Raw genomic sequence first — 20,629 nt, forward strand, 5'->3', positions numbered from 1 at the left:
GTTTAGATTGAAAATAAATAAAAAAATATTAGTATTTAAATTAATAAAATTAAAACTCAGGGTTTATTTAGTTATAAAGGTCAAACTCTATTTTTTGGGGGTGTAATTTTCCCCTTTTTTTTTTTTTTTAAAAACCATATCCAATTAAATAATGACTTCCACCATTCAAATAAATTTTTTTAAAAATAATATTTAAATAAAATAGAAAAAATAAATAACATTTTTGGAAATGTTGGTTGGATATGTCGTTCTTTAAAAGAACTAGTTTTTTGACTAAAATTTGAAGGAAAAATAACAGAGTTTTGTTAGAATGGTTCCTCATGTAATGTTAATAAATAGGAAAATCACACACAAATGGAATTTTCATTCAAAAAAGAATTGTATGAATGTGTTATTTTGAAATTATGAGCTAAAATGATGAATGTTTCCATTTAAAATAAAAAGGGCACAAAAAGTCATATTATTCTCTATAATATATATATATATATATATATTGTATATATAACACTATTCATTATTCATTCTTCATTTGCCATTTTTGTTTTGTTTCTCTCTAAAGGTTGGGCACAATTTAACAGTTCAATTTTTTTATACCTTCCAAGAAATAAAAAAAAAAATAGTTTCTAATTAGTTTTTGGGATTTGTTTTAGTCAAATTAATTTCTAATTTTTTTAAATAAAAGTTCAGAAAAGGAGAATTTATGGTGCACCAGCAAAGGAGAGACAAGACACTATCAGAGCTTTTAATCACAAAATATATCAGTGTATATTATTCTCATATCCAGCATAGCTTGGATTATTCAACTTCAATATTTAATTGTCACTGTCAAATGTATCCAACATCCTCTAAATGTTACAACAAAAACACAAAACCTTTAAAATTTGAGATTAAAAAAAAAAAAAAAACTTCACTACGTCGATGTCTCTCTACTGTTATGTCAAATACCTGAAGATTACAGACAACATTGAACGATTTGTTACAAAATTTCTACATCAATCTTCTTCACACAACAAAGATTATAATGCCAACGAGGCCGTGGTGGTATGCGTGGAGGATGAGCTAGCCGGGGAACTAGAATGACCTCTACCCTCACTATGGCTTGCCCTTCCATCTGAATGCAATTGCTTTGATTGCTTTTCTTGTTGCTGCTGCTGCTGCTTCTGCTTTTGTGGTGGGGGTGGTGGTGCAGCTATTGGTGCATAGATTCTATTCGGGCTGGAAACTCCGGAAGCTTCCTTTGATGCGGCAGCTGTTTCCACCGCAGCCGTGTATTCTGGTGGCGGGACCCAGATTCCTCCCACCACCACAAACTGGGGAGCTTGTTGATTATTGCTATGGTGAATTGAAGGAGTAGGTGATCTTCTTGAATGCAGCCGGTATTTCTGTTACCAAACAAATTTAGGTTTAGGCATTGATAATGTAATTGCACAATGATATATATAACAAAGTGTTATATTGTATACTTGATCATTTGATATGGTTACTTGTTCAAGTCATTCAAATTTTAGGCTACCTCTATTGTCAACAATAGATAAATTTGTATGATGCTACTTGAGAAGTTTGTCTAAGCTAAGGCAAGTGTCACATTCTAGTGTAAACAAACAAATTGATGTTCAAATGAAACTAAGGAAAGCTTATCCATAGATAGCAAAACCAATTCAAGTAATCAAGCAGCAATAAAATTTGTACCATCTAAGAAAATTTGAAATCATTAATAATAATTCTATGGAACCTCTATTGGGTATTTCGTCTGTGTAGAATAAGAATGTCTTTTAACTTGGTAAAAAACAAAAACTACATAACATTTGACATTACCGACAATAATTGTATGAAGTCTCTATTAATTATTCCGTCACTGTGTTGAATACGAATGTCTTTTAGCTATGTGAAAAGAAAACCTACTATAATTCCACCAAATCAAAATATGTTATCCAATAAAATTTGACATCTTGAAAAGTAATTTTATAACACGCTTGTTAGGTATTCCGTCACTGTGTTGAATACGTATGTCTTTTGTGTCTGTGAAAAAGAAACTGCCATAATTCTACTAAATTCATATATATTATCCAATAAAATTTGACATCCCGAATAACAATTCTACTGAAACCCCCATTGGGTATTCCGTCCCTGTATTGAATACGAATGTCATTTACCTTAGAAAAAATAAATACCAAAACTCTACTATCAAGATATGTTATCCAATAAAATTTGACATCCCAAGTAATAATTCTATGAAACCCCTATTGGGAATTATGCCTTTGGATATTCTGCCGTTGTGTTGAATACGAATATCTTATATCTCTGTAAAAAAAAAGATATCATAATTCTAATAAATCCAAAAATACATTGTACAATAAAAATTTAGCATCCAAAACAACTATTCTATGGAACCACTATTGAAAATTCCGCCACTATGTTGAATACGAATGTTTTAATTTCGTTAAAAAAAAAAAACAATAATTCTACTAAATCAAGTATGTAAAGGCATTTTCACCGTACATTAATAAAACTTCCTTTGATATCAAGTGCTCCAACAGAGAGTTTTGTAGTTTCATCAAAATTCTGGATTTGATGACCCGTTAGAAGAGCAAAAAAGTAAGTTTTTTTTTATCAAATTTAAATTTGATGATGAATTTAATGAACATTGAAGATGACAACATTCAAAGAAACGAACTGAGCAAAAAAAACAAAGCAAATCAAAGCAATTGTATACTAACCTGTAAATGGCTCTTGACTTCATCATTTGTAAGCCCATCAACCTTCATAAGCTCTCTAATTTGCTTAGGTGTTGCGACTGCCCAAAATTTAATCACAAAACATGTCAGCAAATCATTTCAAACACAAACACAAAATCAATTAAATATATAAACAATCATATTTAAATATATTTAATTTAATCACATGATGTACATACCATGAGAACCACCAAGCTGTTGAAGAGCATGTAAAAACCTCCTATGCAACTCAGGGGACCAACACCTTCTAGCCTTCCTCTGAGATTGTCCTTCCTTCTCTTCTTTCTTTCCACCACCACTAGCACCACCATCACCGCCACCGTTTTCTGCGGTGGAGCTCGCCGCCGCGGCCGGAACAGAAGGATCTTTTGTTGGGATAGTCCCAACATTGTTTTCTTTCTTAAATGGATGAAAAGCACCACCTCCATTTCTCTTCACTTCCATGATTGAAACCTTTCTTGGTGATTCCTACAACAATAAATTTTCCAAAAATATTTAAAGCCAAATTAACTAAGACCCAATTGAGTAAAAAGTAATTGGATTAATTGATATATATTTTTTTTCTTTTTCTTTTTTTAAGTACCTGTTTGGTGGGTGGATCTGGGGTATGATTCCACAACTGGACAGATCTAAGCCAGTCAGATTTCTTTGATAATTTGTCAATGCTCCTATTATCATCATTGTTATTGATTTTTGATTTTTGAGATTGTTGTTCATTATCATCATCATCATTATTATCTTCACAATCACAAAATGAATTCTTCTTAATTGGTATAAATTCCTCCAAAACAGGGCCTTCAGTTGATGTCTGCTCAGAACATTCAGATTGGCCATGAAAGCACTCTGTGCTTGTCCCTGACAACTGTTGCTTACAAGCCTCAATCGCTTTATATAAAAAAAAAAAAAACAACAAAAACAAAAACAAAAAAGAAAACAAAAACCCATCAAAATTCACACACACAAAAAAAAAAAAAAGAGAGATAAAAAACCCATTAAATTCAGAAAAATTGCAAGAATTCCCAAATGGGTATCTTGATGATCCCCATACCTTGAGCCACAAGCTCTAAACACAGAGGAAGCTCGCGCTGGAACACCTGAATCTTACGATGCTCCTCTTGAAGAGCCTCAATATATTCTTGACATTTCTGCATTTTCTCTGCATGATTATTATGTTGATTGTGATTGTGACTATCGCTGATCATTGTGGTTGGTCTGTAATGATTTTCAGTTTGAAGTTTTTTTCTCAGATGAGAGGAGAGTTATTATAAGAAAGAAATTGAGATGAGAGAGAGGTGTTTTTGTCAGGAGCATAGAGAGATCCGGAGAAAGGGAAAGTGTTGAGAGAAGAATAAGGGATCTAAGTAGAATCAGGAAAAGGAATAAACTTGGGATACAAGCAAATATATATTAAAAAATATGTATAATTTTAGAGAGAGAGAGAGAGAGAGATGGAGGTGAAGAAGACATGGGAAGGAAGAGATCGGAGGGTGGTGGATGAGGGAGGAAGAGAAGAAGAGAGAGAGAAGGGTCGAAGTCGGGGCGTCGCGTACAAAAAATGAATCTTTGATGGGTAGGATAGGATAAGGGGGTAGAGAGAGAGAGAGAGAGTGTATGTATGTATATATGTATGAATATGTATGTGTTAGAGAGAGAGAAGGAGAGAGAGAGAGAGAGAGAGAGAGAGAGTGTAATTATGTGGGGAGTGGTGGGGGGTTGAATATTCGAGGGACTGATTCCATCGTCGTCGCTTGTGTGTGGGCCGGTAATGACATCACCCATTTCAATGAGATAAGATCGATGACCCTCTCTCTCAAATGCATGTATCATGTTCTCATCTATTCTCTCTCTAGAATTATGGAAAATTATTTATTTTGTTTATTTTTTTTAACAAAATTTTTTTAAAAATAATTTTTATTTATTTTTAGTAAATTTTAATCAATTTTTTTAGGTATTGTTGTGGCCCGTGATATTCACTACGGGTCTTATTTTAATAATCTAAATAGTTCATTTTATTAAATATTTTGTGTAATTTTTTTTAATGACACATTTGATAATCGTAACTTATTCAATTTATCGTTTTTGTTGTAAAAAAAAAGGAATGATAATTGTGTTTTTAAAAATAAAACATTAATTTTTTGGATTAAAAATGCAATGAATTCAATCGGTTATGACTAATGAATCAGTATAATTTTTTTGTGATATATAAAGTGTCTAATAAAATGAACGATTTAAATTATCAAAATAACACTCGTAGCGGGTCCCATGAACTCCAATGAATCTTGAACTAGAAAGGATTCTCCTCATTTTTAAAATTTTTAGATACATCTAATCTAAATGTAAATTTTTATTTGTCTCCAATGAATTTTTTTAATTTATATTTTAGTAAATTTTGAAAACCGATGTTTAGTTTGGAATTTTTAAAAATAATATTCTAAGTATTTAATTCGATTTTTTTTTTCAGTGAACTTTTTTAACATTTTAATCTATTTTTTTACTTTTTTATATATACTTAAAAAGTATAATTAAAAAAAACATAAAAAATGTACTAAATTTTTAAATATTTTTGTATTCAATAAATTTTAAAAAAAATTTTGCCCAAAATTTATACTTTTTAAGTACATCTAGATTAAGTGAAGTAAAAACTACTATAAAAAAAATTAATTAAATTTGTTAAAAATTACTATAAAAAAAATGTGAACTAAAAACTCAAAAAATTGTTATTGAAAACTCCAAACCAAACCTAGAGAATTGTTTGATTTGATTTTTCAAAAACTATTTTTAGACAGTCTTTTTTTTTGGAGTAAATTACACTTTACCCTCTAAAGTTTCACCTATTTCTCACTTTAACCTTTTAAGTTTGATTTTTTCCACTTTAGTCCTTCATATTTGCAATCTTTCTCAATTTGACCTTTTAAGTTTGATTTTTTCTACTTTGGCCCTTCATGTTTGCAATCTTTTTCACTTTACTCCTAAACTAACTTCCATTCAAAAAAAACTAATAGAATTTGTCATATTACCAACACATCAGCTCTATGTGTAATGTAAAAAATTCACTAAATATGCAAAAAATGAAAAATAAAAAACAAAAAAATAGAATTTTTTTTTAGTCTTTAGTGATTTTTTTTTTTCAAATTTATTCATAAATATTATTACATTATAGATGCATCTACATTAGATGCACCTAAAAAAATAAAAACAAATTTAATTAAAAAAAAGTTTATTAAAGATGAAAAAATGACAATATACCGAGTCAAACACCTATATTGTCAATTATAAAATGAAAAGTTTACAATCGTTTTTTTCGTCTTTAATGAATTTTTTTTTATTTTTTTAATTAAATTTGTTTTTAGTTTTTTAAGTGCATCTGAGCTAGATGCATCTATAATGTAATAATGTTTATGAATAAATTTGAAAAAAGATTTACTGAAGACTAAAAAAAAATTTCCATTTTTTTGTTTCTATTTTTTATTTTTTTGTATATTTAGTGAATTTTTTGCATCACACATGGAGCTGATGTGGCAGGTTTTGTTAATTTTTTAATGGAGGTTAGTCTAGGAGTAAAGTGAGAAGGGTTGCAAATATGAAGGGTCAAAGTGGAAAAAATCAAACTTAAAAGGTCAAAGTGAGAATGATTGCAAACATGAAGGGTCAAAGTGAGAATCATTGAAAACATAAAGGGCCAAAGTGAAAATTGGGTGAAACTTTAGGGGGTAAAGTATAATTTACCTTTTTTTTTTCTTCATACTTTAGTAAAAAAAAATTATTTTTTTTAAAAAAAATAAAAACTAATTTCATGAGAAAAAAAATAAAAATGAAGACTATGTTTGGTAGAGCTCTAAAACTATGATTCCAGCCTTTGGTTTGAACGTTGTGTTTGGTTTGAGCTCTGAAAACATGATTCCACACCTACTTTTGAAAATAGGTATACCCGGACGTCTCCCCGGATGTTCAACTGGTTGACTAGAACAGTGTTATTTATTTATTTTTTTTTACAATTGGCACCCGTTATTTTTTAAATTATAAATAAAAATATTTTCGGATTTTTTAAAATTTTTTTTTATGAATTTTGAATAGAATTTTGAGTTGTGTGTTTGGCTATAAGTTGTAAATTTTTGAATCAAATATCATATATCATATCAAAAATTTCAAATTCAATTCAAAACTTTTTTAAAACTCTTTTGAAAATTCATAATCAAACAAAATTTTCACACTCAAATTATAATTTCAAAACTCACAAACTCAAAATATAACAATATTATCAAATTATAATTCCAAAACTCTATCAAACGTTACTGAAAATTTTCCATCATCTTCATATAATTTCACATTTTTTGGGTGGGAAATAATTTTAAAATAATTTTTTGATATTATTTTCGTCCAACTAATTTCTATATATATATATATATATTTTATTTAAAAAATAAAACCAAACATATAAGACTAGTTAGAAATGGATATCATCGGGTGAACTGTGCCTCTGTTGTGCACTTAAAATTGGGTCCCGCCCATGGAGACAAATGCTTTAGTTTATGATCGGAGTAGAGGATACTTGAGTCTGTGAATGTTCATCACAGGTTTTATTTTGATAATTTGAATTGTTAATATGTAAAATTTGTTAAGTATTATATACTTGTAAAAAATCACGTTGATCGGATATCGATTACTACGTGATCAAATCAATTTTGTATAAAAAAATGGACAGCGAAAAAATAAATAGTTGACAAAAATCTGATTCGATGAGATAGTTATTGATATTTGATTAACGTTGATTTTTTACAAGTATATAGTACTCAACGAGTTCTATATATTGAACAATTTAAATTATCGAAACGGGACCTATAATAAACCCCTACGAGCCCAATAGCACCCTTCAAACTCAGACCAAAGGAAACCTCGGCCCTAATGTTAGAATAGTTTGGGCGTGGTATCATTTTCACTTTTAATATTTTTTGTTTTTTTTTTTGGTTTTTATGTATCCAAAAGCAATTTAATACAAAATTAGAAATACTCATCATTATTTACTCTCTCTCTCTTTTTTTTTTTTTTTTTTTCTTGACATGTAAAAACAATGTTAAAAAATTTAAAACAACTTTAAACCGTTTCCATTAAAAAGCGGTGTTTTTTTAAGTTTGAAGAACTATTTTGTCAAATAAGTTTTCATTTTAGCCTTTACTTTTTCCATTTTTTTAATAAAAAAAATTAGAGAACGTAAAAAACAAAAATAACATCAAACATGCATATAATTTTTGTTAATTCCTATTTGTTAGCTGAACTTTTCAGTAATAACAATGGTAAGTGTTAGTATGAGTAAAATAAAAATGATGCAAGAAAAAAAAATTTAGACAAATAACAAAAAATTTATTTTTTGTACTTAACCAACTACTTTTCAAAAGTAAAGCTATACAAACATATTTTTATAAAAAGATGCTTTTGAAATTTATTTTTTGGGGAAGTTTAAATTAATTAATGACAGTTATTTAATTTCATAAAGAGAATGTATGAGGTTTAAAGAGAGATATGAATCACTTTTTTTTTTTTTTTTTTTTTTTTTTTTTTTTTTTTTTTTTTTTTTGGGGGGGGGCGGGGGGTTTGGGGGTTGGGGAGTTTAAAACCCTTAAAAAATTACTCCTTAAATTTATCTTTAATGATGTAAACTATTATATGTTAGATGCTAATTTGTTTATGAATTAACCAAGGCCCAATTCTTTGTCACGTCAGTGTAGGTAATAATTTAAACGTGATATTTTAAGAATCTATATAACATTACTATTAAAAAAATTGATTTTTAATTAATTAATAGAAAAGTACTATATAAACTAACATTTTCTTAAAAATTGTTCATATAAAATAGGAAAATAGGGTAAATTATACGTACACTCTCTGATATTTGATTAAAATATGAATTATCCTATGTGGTTTGGAAAATTACAAATACCTGTCTGTCCAAACTTTTTATTTAACAGAATTAATTGAAAAAAATAAAATTTTTAACTATTCTCCTATAAAATAATAAAATTATCTGAATTATTAATTGAAATAAAATTTTAACATCATTAAAAATTATTAATTAACTTGATGATTTATTAATAAAATAGCCTATTTATTATGAAATTAGAAATCTTATGGGACATAATATAATTTTTAGAATCACAAAAATAATTTATAATTTAAATAAATCTCAAGAGGTGTGTTTATAATTTTTTCTATAAAATACAAGTGAACTGGGACCATTGAACTAACATGAGAAGTGCTACATTAGGTTTTTTTTTTTTTTTTTTTTTTTAAATGTAATATTACTTTAATTATTAGGTAGAAAAGTCCAAAAATCCATTTTTGTCTACCACCTAGATTTTTGCTAAAGCTTTTTGTTATCACCACAATTCACTAGTCATAGCTATAGCGCCGTTTGGTGTAACTATTAAAATAGTTTATAAATTATAACTTAACAGATTATAAATTATAACTTTAATTAAAAGTTATTAATCTGTTTGGTATATCTGTTGAATTATAAATTTAAGTTGCTGAGTAGTGTTTGTTAAATAAGCTCTGAAATAGTTTTTTCAATTAATTTTAATTTTTTTTGTCTACATTTCTTATAAAAAAAAATAATAATAATCTATAGTCCATTTGAGTCTTTTTTTATTTTTTAAAAAATAAAAAATAAAAAAATTTAATAGTATAACCATAAATTAACATGTCTACAGCAGAAGTTGATAATCAAAAGCAAGGGGTGAGTAGCTTCTCAGAATCAGTTTTTTTGAGTTAAAATAAGCTGTTAGAATCAGAAGCTGTTTGAAATAAGTTTAACCAAACAGTTCAAAATAACTTTTTCAAAATTAAAAGCCATAAGTTAACTCTGAAAAACTGAAACAAACACCCCATAATCAGCCTAAACAATTGCTCTTAAACCCCCATAATTGCAAAGAAATTTCACATCAATTTCAATTGCATATTAAATAGGCAGGTTGTCTTTCTTAACCTAACTTGATTAGACCTTATTTGGGTTTATCCATAAGATCATAAGGGATTCATTGTCCATACTTTTGTTTTGTTTTATTTTATTTTTTATTTGGGTAAATTACACTAATTTTTCTTGAAATTTAAAAAAAAAATTACAATAAGTTCTACAATTTTAAAATAATTATATTAAACTTTCTTAAAATTTTAATTCACATAATAGTTAGTTATATTTTCATAAATAATCCATTATATTTTTATACTATTTGTATTAATTTAAGTCTTTTTAAATTTACTAAATGAAAAATCAGTATAATTATATTAAAACTATAAAATTACTTATTTAAATCCTAATTTATTTAAACCTTAAACCCTAAATTATTTATTTATTTATTTATTTTAAACTTCAGTGGATGGTAATGTAATTTACTCTTTTTTTTTTTTTTCTTTTTCTTTTTAAAGTACAAATTGACCAATTAAAAAGTGAGTTTGTGACAAGAACCATGGTCTCTATCTCACCGTAGACTGTTTCTTTAAACATTTCTAGAACTCATAGGTGGGATGGGAATATACTTTGGAAGGTGAAGAATCATGAGAGCGTTCAAGTTAGGGGAATGGAATCTTTCAAAGAGAGAGCGCTGTACCAAGCCTGCCGACCAGGGTGGAAGTCATGTCTTGCTAGGGATGAATATTGTTTGGATTAGTTTGGATGCGATAAAATTAGGATTAATTTGTTGTTTATGATTTTATAAAAATTAGAATAAAATTAATCTATTTACATCATGGAATTAATTTGAATTAAATCATTTAAACACGGTTTAGATTGATTTGAAATTACAATTTCACATAATCTCAACATACACACAGAAAATTTGTTAAAACTACTCTAAATTACAAACTTCCCTACTAAAAAACTAGAATAGAATGTGATGCATGGAGCAAACAAATAGAAAATTGGCTAAATATAGCAAAATGAGCAAATATTTTCACTCTACTTTACCAATTAAAAATTAAAGAAATAGGATTTCATAGGAGATGCGGAAATCATAAAACTTATATCTTCAAATAATTATTTTAAGTAAAAAAGATATCGAATACAAACGGTTCAAATCGGTTCTAATCAGGAACTGTGAATTGAAAATTGAAACCAATCCATGAACTATAGTTTCTTAATTTTTCAATCCAGAATCGAATCACGAATTTAAAAAACGAAACCAAACCTACCAAATTGGACTGGATTGGTTCGGTTTTGTGGATTATACGGATTCCTTGCTAAGGATTATGTTTTGTTGAGTTTTATTATATCGTGTCATTTTAGATTCGTATCAAAATTATTTAAAATTAATTTAATTTGTTTATTTTTTTTATATTATTGTATTATGTTATTTTTAGTCCATGATCGATTCGTATTGTGTTAACGTGTTAGTATATTAACTAAAAATATCAAGTATATGAAAGAAAGTTAAAATTTTTCTTCACAAATTAAATTTAATGAAACTAATTTCCATTGAATAAAATTATTCATATGAATATTTGATTTTAACTTAATTTTATTTTCTTAAATTACAAAAAGCTATAGCCTATTATAATTATTTTACTAAATTAACTCAAATAGTAAACAAAGAATATATTACTTTCAATCAAAAACAAAAACAAAACGTTTTAATTTTTTTTTAGTTTTTTAAATGCACCTAACATAAAATGCACTTAAAAAATAAATATTTATTTAAAAAATTTTCTAAATACATAAAAATAAAAAAATTCATTATAGTTTTAAAATTTTTGTATTCATTGATTTTTTTATTATTATTATTTCTCTACAAATATTTTACCTTTAAAAAAAACTTGATTAAAATATGAAAAGTTTAATAAAGACAACAAAATACACACAAATAAAAAAAACCCAAAAATTATATTTAAAAATTCAAAATCAAACATAAATCACACGACCACCTTGACTTTACGTGATGGTGTTACATTCGGTAAATATTCCAAATTATGGAATATCTTTTAGTTAACCCACACTGTTTTGTAAGTATTGATTGCAAAATAATTGCAATATCATAGACAAATTGATATAAAAAATACTAGAGGCCCCAAAAATTCTATCAAAAATTTTACCAAATGTCTCACATGGGTGTGAGACCCACATGGGACCCACATTGTGTGAATCTCACACCTATGTGAGATATTTGGTAAAATTTTTGATAGAATATTGTATTGGTCGTAATGTAATATATTCAAACTACCAAAGCCAAAAGTGTTAGTTATTGGGTGAACATGAATTTTTTAAATTCACCAATCACCAAACAAAAAGTTTAATAGAAATCAAACTAGTATTGACTCTGAACTGACTGTATTAATTATGAATTAGGCTGTGAATCAACTATGAAATAGACACGTATTATATTATAAATTATAGTATAAAATATAAATACAAGAGTGGAGAATTCCAAGGCTCAAAAAATTAAGAATGGAGAATGACATTGGAAGTGTTCAGAATATGAAGTAAGAAATCCACACAAAAATAAATAAATAAATAAAACAGAGAGATGTTTAAACCATGGAAAGATTTTTCAATTATATATTTATGAGAAAAAAAAACATGAAATAAATAAACAAATGACTATCAATGCCACTTTTATCACAAGAAAGCAAGTCTAGATAATATTTTACATAACAGCTAAACAAACTGAAGAAATCAATATTATTACAAAGGATCACACAATTCTTTTGCAAATGGTTTACAGTTTTTAATGACTTTTTCACTCCCATCTCGGAATTTCACTTCTTCAATGACACCGTCTATTGAATTTATAAAAAAAAAAAAAAAAAAAAAAATTAAAAAAGGCCTTAGAACAACATAAAAATTCCATTTCTAAATGAAGAAAAATGAGACTTCCTCTATTCTCCGTCATATACACAATTACAAAAATAAAAAAATCTTATGAATTGTTTCAATATTTCGTCAAAATTTCAGCACCAGTTCTGGTAATCAAAATCGTATGCTCAAACTGGGCAGCAGGGCTTCCATCAGCTGTAAGAGTAGTCCAGTTATCTTCCCATGTTACACATTCTATGCTGCCCAATGTAAGAATTGGTTCTGCAGTAAACGTAAGAATTAAATGTAAGGATAGGATTTGTGTATCGGATTTCAACATCAATATATTTTTAGGAATTAATTTATTAGAAGGCAACAAAGAATGGAAAAGCACCAAGGGAAAGACAAAGGAAGAAGACAAAAAGACCATATAATTTAATTAATAATTCTTTATTTGTTAAAAACATCACAAGCAAATCAAAGACGATCCTCTATCAGGAGACATCAAGGAGGCTGTTCCTCGTATAGATGTACTAGCTCAAATACTGTTCAGGTAGGGATCAGATTCAGGAGGTGATACAGGTGCAAAGGCGGCCCAAGCTTTTACCATTATGAAAAACAATACTGCCTTCCGTTAAAAAAAAAGTTGATATTTTTAAGAAAAAAATTAGCTTCATTCTCACAAATGTTCTTTATCAGAAAAAAAAAATGTCCATTAAAAAAATGGTGACAAGCATCTTTCTTGCGGCTTCTCTAATTGGGGCCTCAATTTCTCAGGAAAAGCAAGGATATCCACTTCTCAATTTTCACTCTATCTGTTCGCAAATTTGAACCACATCGAACATTGGTCTCATGATAGCCACACAAATAACTACTTCGTTCACGTTGCCATTAGAAAGTAGCCTTCCAAATACAGCCTAATTAGCCAAGAAATTGCAAGATCCATCACGGAACGGATTCACCAACTCTACCCACAATACTCTATTCCCTTAGAAAATCCCAAATCAAAAAACACTGCAATTCGTATGGATGCTACTGGACAGGCAGTTTCACTAATAATAGGTGAGATAGGATATAGATATTGGCTATTTATGTGTGAAAAAAATTGGTTTGAATGTGTAATGGGATTGGTAGTTTAGATAGAAGACTGGTAGTGAATCAGGTTGAAGACCACCCAGTCAGCCATCAGAGGCATCAGAGATCCTTGCTCAGTTACCCTCTCAGGTGTGCATGTATTCATGTTATTTGCATCATAGGGCTCATATTGTCCTTAGAATTATCAATGGAAAATATTTTTCTGAGTGTTAGGATGTGATCAATCCCAGTCTTGGCAATCAAGAGCTGCTCTCATGCAAGAAGTGTCTTCTATCCTATGTTACATGGACTCGGGTACGGGTGTCGGGTGCGGGTATGTATCTAGAGGTCGGACTCATCAAATCATAAATTTAAGGATACACGGGCTCGGCAAAAAAATGTTATATTTTTATATTTTTAATCTAATATGTGAGATAAAATGGTATTATATTTAACTTATAGTGTCAAAATGACATTTATAGCAATTATACAACAATATGTACATATTATAATAGTGTTATATACAATTATATAAGAAGTATCCGTTGAAAAGTATCCGACAGATATCCCATACCCTTGTCCGAGTGTCGGGTGTCCGACACGGGTACTTGATTTATTTTGAAGAGTCCATGTAACATAGCTTCTATCAGGACAAGGCTGTTGTATATTTGGAAGCACCATAATTGAGCACTAACTATAAATATGCATGAATAGTTTGTCAAGCAATGGCACACTAACACAAGCCTCAAACAGCAAAATAAGTTCAACATTTCCAGACACAATACTGTTCAACCAACCAAACCATTTTGTGACATGAAAAGCAGTAGCAAATTCTCTAGATAATGTAGTACAAGTTCACTTATCAAAATAATAATAATAATAATGAAGAAAGAAACAACGGAGCATTTTCCATGCTTATAGTCCACATGAAAATTCTCCAAAAAGAGAAGAGAAGGTGTCGCCATGGGTGTGGTAAATAAATATACAGCTGTGCCTAAAATTTCAGGACCTTCCTGTCTTATTCATTTCTAGAGGTAGACATAGGTCACCCTCTTTGATGTAACCAGGAACTCATGAGACTTTCATTGAACATATGCTTGGAGCCTTGGACAAACAAATCTTGCTGACTCATTCTTTTCTTCTTTTATTTTGTTTTTATTTTATTTATGAAAGAGAGACAAAAGAGAATACAGGAAAAGAATAGGAGGAGATAAAAGTGAGGAGAAACTAAGAGAGATGGGAAAGGAATATAAAATAAAGAAGCAAGGAGGGGTAGAGAGATAGAGAGAGAGAGAAGCTCTTCTAAATATTATTCATTCTCAAAGGAATAATCTCATTTTTTTTATTTTTTTTTTATTTTTTTTTCCAAGAGGCTAATTGATAGGCTTTACAAAACCCTAATAGCAAGTAATTACAATAGGAAACTACCCCCGGCCCCCTACCTAATATAATGTAATATCCTTTGGCTTCAAGATTTCGTCCCTAAAACGCAGCATATAAAAATAAGAAAATATAACAATATAATCAGATATGACTCCTAATAGAGATTGACAATCTTCATGTGAAGCTTGCATAAACTAGGCTACATCATTCTTGGCTTAGCAGAAAAAAGAAAAACAAAAACAGAAGACATATTCAATAAATGTTAAGGCACTTACCGATGGTAAATGTTTGACCTTCAACCATGCAACCAGACTTGTCGTTTCCTGAGAAACGAATTAAGGACTATATTCAGAAGAAATCTATATTTATCAGCTTGCCGAAGTATAAAATCTTTAGCATCCTAGAAGTGTGGCTCATATTGTCAATTATATGGAAGTTCAAGTTAAATACAATCATTCAAAACTAGATTGGATTATTTTTGTAACATGAAAAAATGATTAGGGTATTGCAACTTTTTTAGACTAACATCCAGAACCGAGTACACAGGTGCAATATTTAAAAGAGACAAATCTCTCACATTCATAGACTCAGATTAACAAACAAAGATTCACATCATAAGTATTTTGATATATGTTACCTAGGAACATAGATCGTTTTGATACGAGGAGGAATGGTAACGGTAACGTGATATGCCATATGCTCTAAAATGTGGTACGATATGTGTAGACTTTTTAATTCGACATCAATATATCGTAGGTATTTTTCTTCAAATTAATCATTCAACAACACAGTTCTATAAGTATCATGACCTATTGTTTTACATTTTGTCAATCCAAAACTCCACTCCATCTAGATTTTAGTTCATTATATTTGACTTTTTCCCTATCAAGGAGAACTTTTATTGAAAAACATAGAAAAAAATATGGGATCGCTTTAGATTGTTAAATTCACGATTTGGAACAAGAGTGTACCACGTTTCGGAACGTATGTTCCAAAACGAAAATTACTAGGATGTTAGCATTTTCTGATAACACTGATTTTGATTTTAATACATATATATATATGCTGGAAATTGTGTTCATGCATATAATATGATAGTGGTGTTGGTGGTAGATAGTGGCATGTATAGAATATGATAGTGGTGTTGGTGGTAGATAGTGGTATGTATAGAATATGATAGTGGTGTTGGTGGTAAATAGTGGCATGTTGTAAGAATTTATGTATTATTGATTGATGTCTTGATTGATAGATTACAAGATACATTAATTACAATTCCTATACAATCTATATATAGAAGAAAATGTGGTAGTAGGTGTAGTGGAGGTGATAGTGGGTTAGGTGAAGTGGAGTGTGTAGTGGAGTAGAGGTAGGTGAAGTGGAGTGTGTAGTGGAGTAGGTGAAGGTAATGTGGTAGTAGGTGTAGTGGAGGTGATAGTGGGTTAGGTGAAGTGGAGTGTGTAGTGGAGTAGAGGTAGGTGAAGTGGAGTGTGTAGTGGAGTAGGTGAAGGTAAAGATGGGAAATTCTAACAGCCCCCCGCAAACTCAAGGAGGAGAGAAACTAACCAACTTGAGTTTGGAGAGAGTAACAAAACAAGAAAATACATAAAAATAAAAAAGGATAGGAGACACTGTATGGTCGTGTCAGACCGTTGGTGAAGACACTGTATGGGGTGTCATAACGTTGTAGAGGACACTGTATGGTGGTGTCAGACCGATGTAGAAGACAGTTTATGGGGTCATGTCGGACCGTTGTAGAAGACAGTTTATGGGGTCATGTCAGACCGTTGTAGAAGACAGTTTATGGGGTCATGTCGGACCGTTGTAGAAGACAGTTTACGGGGTCATGTCGGACCGTTGTAGCAGACAATGTTGTGACAGTTTACGGAGTCTTGCTGGACCCTTGTAGAAACTAACCGGAATCAATGTCGGGACAGTTTACAGAGTCTTGTCGGACCCTTGTAGAAGACAGTTTATGGGGTCATGTCGGGAGTCTTGTCGGACCCATGAAGGAGCTAACCGGAATCAATGTCGGGACAGTTTACAGAGTCTTGTCGGACCCTTGTAGAAACTAACCGGAATCTATGTCGGGACAGTTTACAGAGTCTTGTCGGACCCTTAAAAAGTCGCACCCTCAAAAGGTGTGCCCAATCTTTCAAAAAGCGTGCCATCAAAAGGCGTGCCCAATCCATAAAAAGGCGTGCCATCAAAAGGCGTGCCATCAAAAGGCGTGTCCACTTTGTCAAAAGATGTGCCATGAAAAGGCGTGCCAGTTTGTCGGGCGGCAAGAGGCGCGCGATACGCGTGGCTGCCTCGGCTATTTAACCAAGACGAAGGCTGAGGCTGAGGCATACCATTCTGAAACCTCTGAAACCAACCCTTCGCTGAAAAAACTCTGCCTCTGCGGAGAGAGAAACTGTGGAACACTTTGTTGCCATTCTGTCACCAACCCTTCCGAACATTACTAGTCTGAAATTGCTATTTCGCTGAAACACTTAGCAACCCAAAAACATGGCCTCTTCTTCCCGTCCAGCTACCCAGAACCTGCTCACGCTCTTTCCAGAACTGAACGAGCCCACAAGAGAAATAACTGGTGCGGTGGCCAGTGAACCTCAACCAAACACCTCTGGTTTTGCTCCATTGAACTTTCCGATGCGGTCGGTGGAGCAAAAAATGGCGGTGCAAACTGATATTGAGGCTAATCAGTATACTCTGAAGTCATGCGTGGAAACCATGACGGCGGTCACAAATTTGTCGAACCGGCTGCAGAGTAGGACAAATGAGGTGCAGCATTTAAATTCCCAGCTGGCTCTGCTCCAACGCATGTATAAGGATGCGCGAGCAGAGATAAGTATGCTGAAAGCAGAAAATAAGGAGCTGAAGCGGAAGGCCACTGTGATGTTCCGATTTGGAGGTCCGCCGTATGCTGCAGTGGAGGAGTATGGAGGAGTGAACGTGCTCGGCGGCGTAGGAAACACGGAGGCAGCACCGTCAAGGGCCGCCCAGGACGGAGGAAAGAAGAAGAGATCTGCAGCAGAGTAGAGAAGAAAAATCCCACTGTGGGTGTTGGGTGTGTTATTTTTTTTTTTTATTTTATTTTTTTTTATTTTTTTTTTCTCGTGTAAAATTATGATCGGGGTTGATCCTGACATGAATAAAATAAGTGTGTTTGGCAAACTCGAATGGTAGGTGTGGTAAGGCAGAAAAATCAACTGGAATGAATTTTTTTTTTTTTTTTTTTTGTGAAAATAATAATAATAATAATAATAATAATAATATTAATATGGAAATCATGGAGTGGGCGGTGGTACAAAAATATTGTGTAGAAAAAGAGGGAGATGGTGGAAAAGAGAGGCCACTCATGTTATTAAAATAAATTAAGGAATTAAAAAAAGTGATATTGGTTTTGTTTTCAAAAAGATGGATTAAAATAAATATAAAAAAAGAAAAAGAAAGTGGAGACCATGATGAAAGGTGGGAACAAGTGTGCTGGTGCTGTGTTGTAATGGTCAGAAAGAGAGATAAGAAAATAAAATAAAATAAATTTCAAGGTGCTGTGTTGTAATGGCATTGAAATATCCACCATCATAAAGAGTATCAGTGGTGCTGCATATGTTTATGAGCATTATTTGAGGCCTTTCTTTCTTAACCCACAGCAGACTGTTAACGTCTAGTATGTCCCAAGGAAGAAGGACATCTTCAGTAAGCCAGATGACATTCTAACTGCTGCTGAGAAGTACATAGAAGAACATGGCCCGGAAGCATTTGAGAAGCTTGTTAGCAAGGATAGGGAAACCAAGTTCAGGAGTAGCAATTACACGTATTTTGATGAGGACCACAGCTATTGAGCCTTGTTTGGCTGAGGGAAACACCTTTTTTCCGCTGCTGTTAGGAGTATCTTTCCGGTGGAGAAGCTGCTATGGACTATTTGGGGAGAGTGATGTCGAAAGCCGGAGCCTTGGATCTCGCCACCGGCGTCGGCGGAAAGATCGAGAAAGACGATGTTCTCTCCGCTGTCCAGAAGTATGAGCAGTATCACGGCTACTATGATGCCGAGAGAGAATGAGATGTTATGAAGATATGATGAGGAGGTAGGTATGTAGTAGACAATTCTAGCGGACTAGGTTGAGGTCCGGCGGGCGGCCAAGGCGAGGTTGCCGCCCGCCGGTGAAGCGAAAAAATATTAAATTCTTAACCTTGCTCTGATACCATGTAAGAATTTATGTATTATTGATTGATGTCTTGATTGATAGATTACAAGATACATTAATTACAATTCCTATACAATCTATATATAGAAGAAAATGTGGTAGTAGGTGTAGTGGAGGTGATAGTGGGTTAGGTGAAGTGGAGTGTGTAGTGGAGTAGAGGTAGGTGAAGTGGAGTGTGTAGTGGAGTAGGTGAAGGTAATGTGGTAGTAGGTGTAGTGGAGGTGATAGTGGGTTAGGTGAAGTGGAGTGTGTAGTGGAGTAGAGGTAGGTGAAGTGGAGTGTGTAGTGGAGTAGGTGAAGGTAAAGATGGGAAATTCTAACACATGTATATAATATGATAGTGGTAGATAGTGGTAATATATAATATGTAAGTGGCATATAATGGGTTATGATGATGTTTGTAATATCTCCTATATAAGGAGTGTCATTTGGTCTTGTAAGATAAGAAGTTTTGAATATAACACAAATATATTCCTTCTTCCTCATATTTTCGGAGTTCTTCTTCTTCATATTTTCTAAGTTGGTATCAGAGCAACAAAAAACACAGCAGCCCTAAAACCGTCATAGCCATGTCGGAAGTCACGTCCGGAACCACTTCAACCCCTGCCGCTGCCATTCCGGTGAAAACGTCCAACTCTCACTCTGTCCAAATCACCACCATCCGCCTAAATGGTGATAATTTTCTCCGCTGGTCACAATCTGTCCGGATGTATATCCGTGGGCAAGGAAAGATCGGTTACATCACTGGTGACAAGAAGGCTCCTGCTGTTAATGATCCGTTGTTCGACAATTGGGACGCTGAAAACTCCATGGTTATGACATGGTTGGTCAATTCCATGGAGGAGGATATAAGCTCTAATTACATGTGCTATACTACTGCACAAGAATTGTGGGATAATGTTAGTCAGATGTATTCTGACCTAGGAAATCAATCTCAAGTTTTCGAATTAACTTTGAAGTTGGGAGAGATTCGTCAAGGAGATGATTCCGTCACCAAATATTTCAATTCGTTGAAAAGGTTGTGGCAGGATCTTGACATCTTCAACACATACGAATGGAAATCGGTTGACGACTGCAACCACCACAAGAAAACTGTGGAAGACAGCCGTATTTACAAGTTTCTTGCCGGCCTCAACATTGAGTTCGATGAAGTGCGAGGAAGAATTATTGGCAGACCTCCTCTCCCATCCATTGGCGAAGTATTTGCCGAAGTCAGAAGGGAAGAGAGCCGAAGGAGCGTCATGCTTAAGAAAAAAGGTAATGGTGAATCAATTGAAATTTCTGCTTTAATTAGCGATGCTGCGGCCAACAAGGCTGCAAATTACCAGCGCAGGTTTGATGATAAGCCACGGGTCTGGTGTGATTTTTGCAACAAGCCTCGCCATACACGCGAAACGTGTTGGAAGATTCATGGCAAACCTGTCAACTGGAAAAGCAGCAAACAAGGAGAG

At 31.9% G+C, this 20,629-nt stretch overlaps 2 protein-coding genes and 1 long non-coding RNA gene across 4 annotated transcripts in view; 1 reads left to right on the top strand and 2 right to left on the bottom strand.

Moving 5' to 3' along the window:
- Positions 1-740: 740 nt before the first annotated feature.
- Positions 741-4,446, bottom strand: LOC114315068 (transcription factor HHO3). Its single transcript, XM_028261636.2, has 5 exons — positions 3,784-4,446; positions 3,319-3,620; positions 2,915-3,203; positions 2,718-2,794; positions 741-1,382 (listed from the first exon to the last, which is right to left on the bottom strand). Exons 1-5 carry the CDS (start codon positions 3,935-3,937, stop codon positions 1,017-1,019), a joined length of 1,188 nt encoding a protein of 395 aa, XP_028117437.2. The 5' UTR covers positions 3,938-4,446; the 3' UTR covers positions 741-1,016.
- A 7,930-nt stretch (positions 4,447-12,376) lies between these two features.
- Positions 12,377-20,629, bottom strand: part of MAP1C (methionine aminopeptidase 1B) — a 29,121-nt gene continuing 20,868 nt past the window's right edge. For both annotated transcript variants that reach the window (XM_082892645.1, XM_028261637.2), the window contains 2 exons: positions 15,246-15,293; positions 12,377-12,795 (listed from right to left, as the gene is read on the bottom strand). In XM_082892645.1, the coding sequence (XP_082748771.1) occupies positions 12,650-12,795; positions 15,246-15,293 (194 nt within the window). In that variant the 3' untranslated portion in view covers positions 12,377-12,649. The remainder of the gene's footprint in view (positions 12,796-15,245; positions 15,294-20,629) is intronic.
- LOC145801385 (uncharacterized) lies at positions 16,206-16,636 on the top strand. Its single transcript, XR_014342781.1, has 2 exons — positions 16,206-16,308; positions 16,341-16,636. It is a non-coding gene; the product is annotated as an uncharacterized LOC145801385 (long non-coding RNA).

The sequence above is a fragment of the Camellia sinensis genome, chromosome 10, assembly GCF_055761805.1.
Source record: "Camellia sinensis isolate YWXY chromosome 10, ASM5576180v1, whole genome shotgun sequence".
In the NCBI taxonomy this organism is placed as follows: domain Eukaryota; kingdom Viridiplantae; phylum Streptophyta; class Magnoliopsida; order Ericales; family Theaceae; genus Camellia; species Camellia sinensis.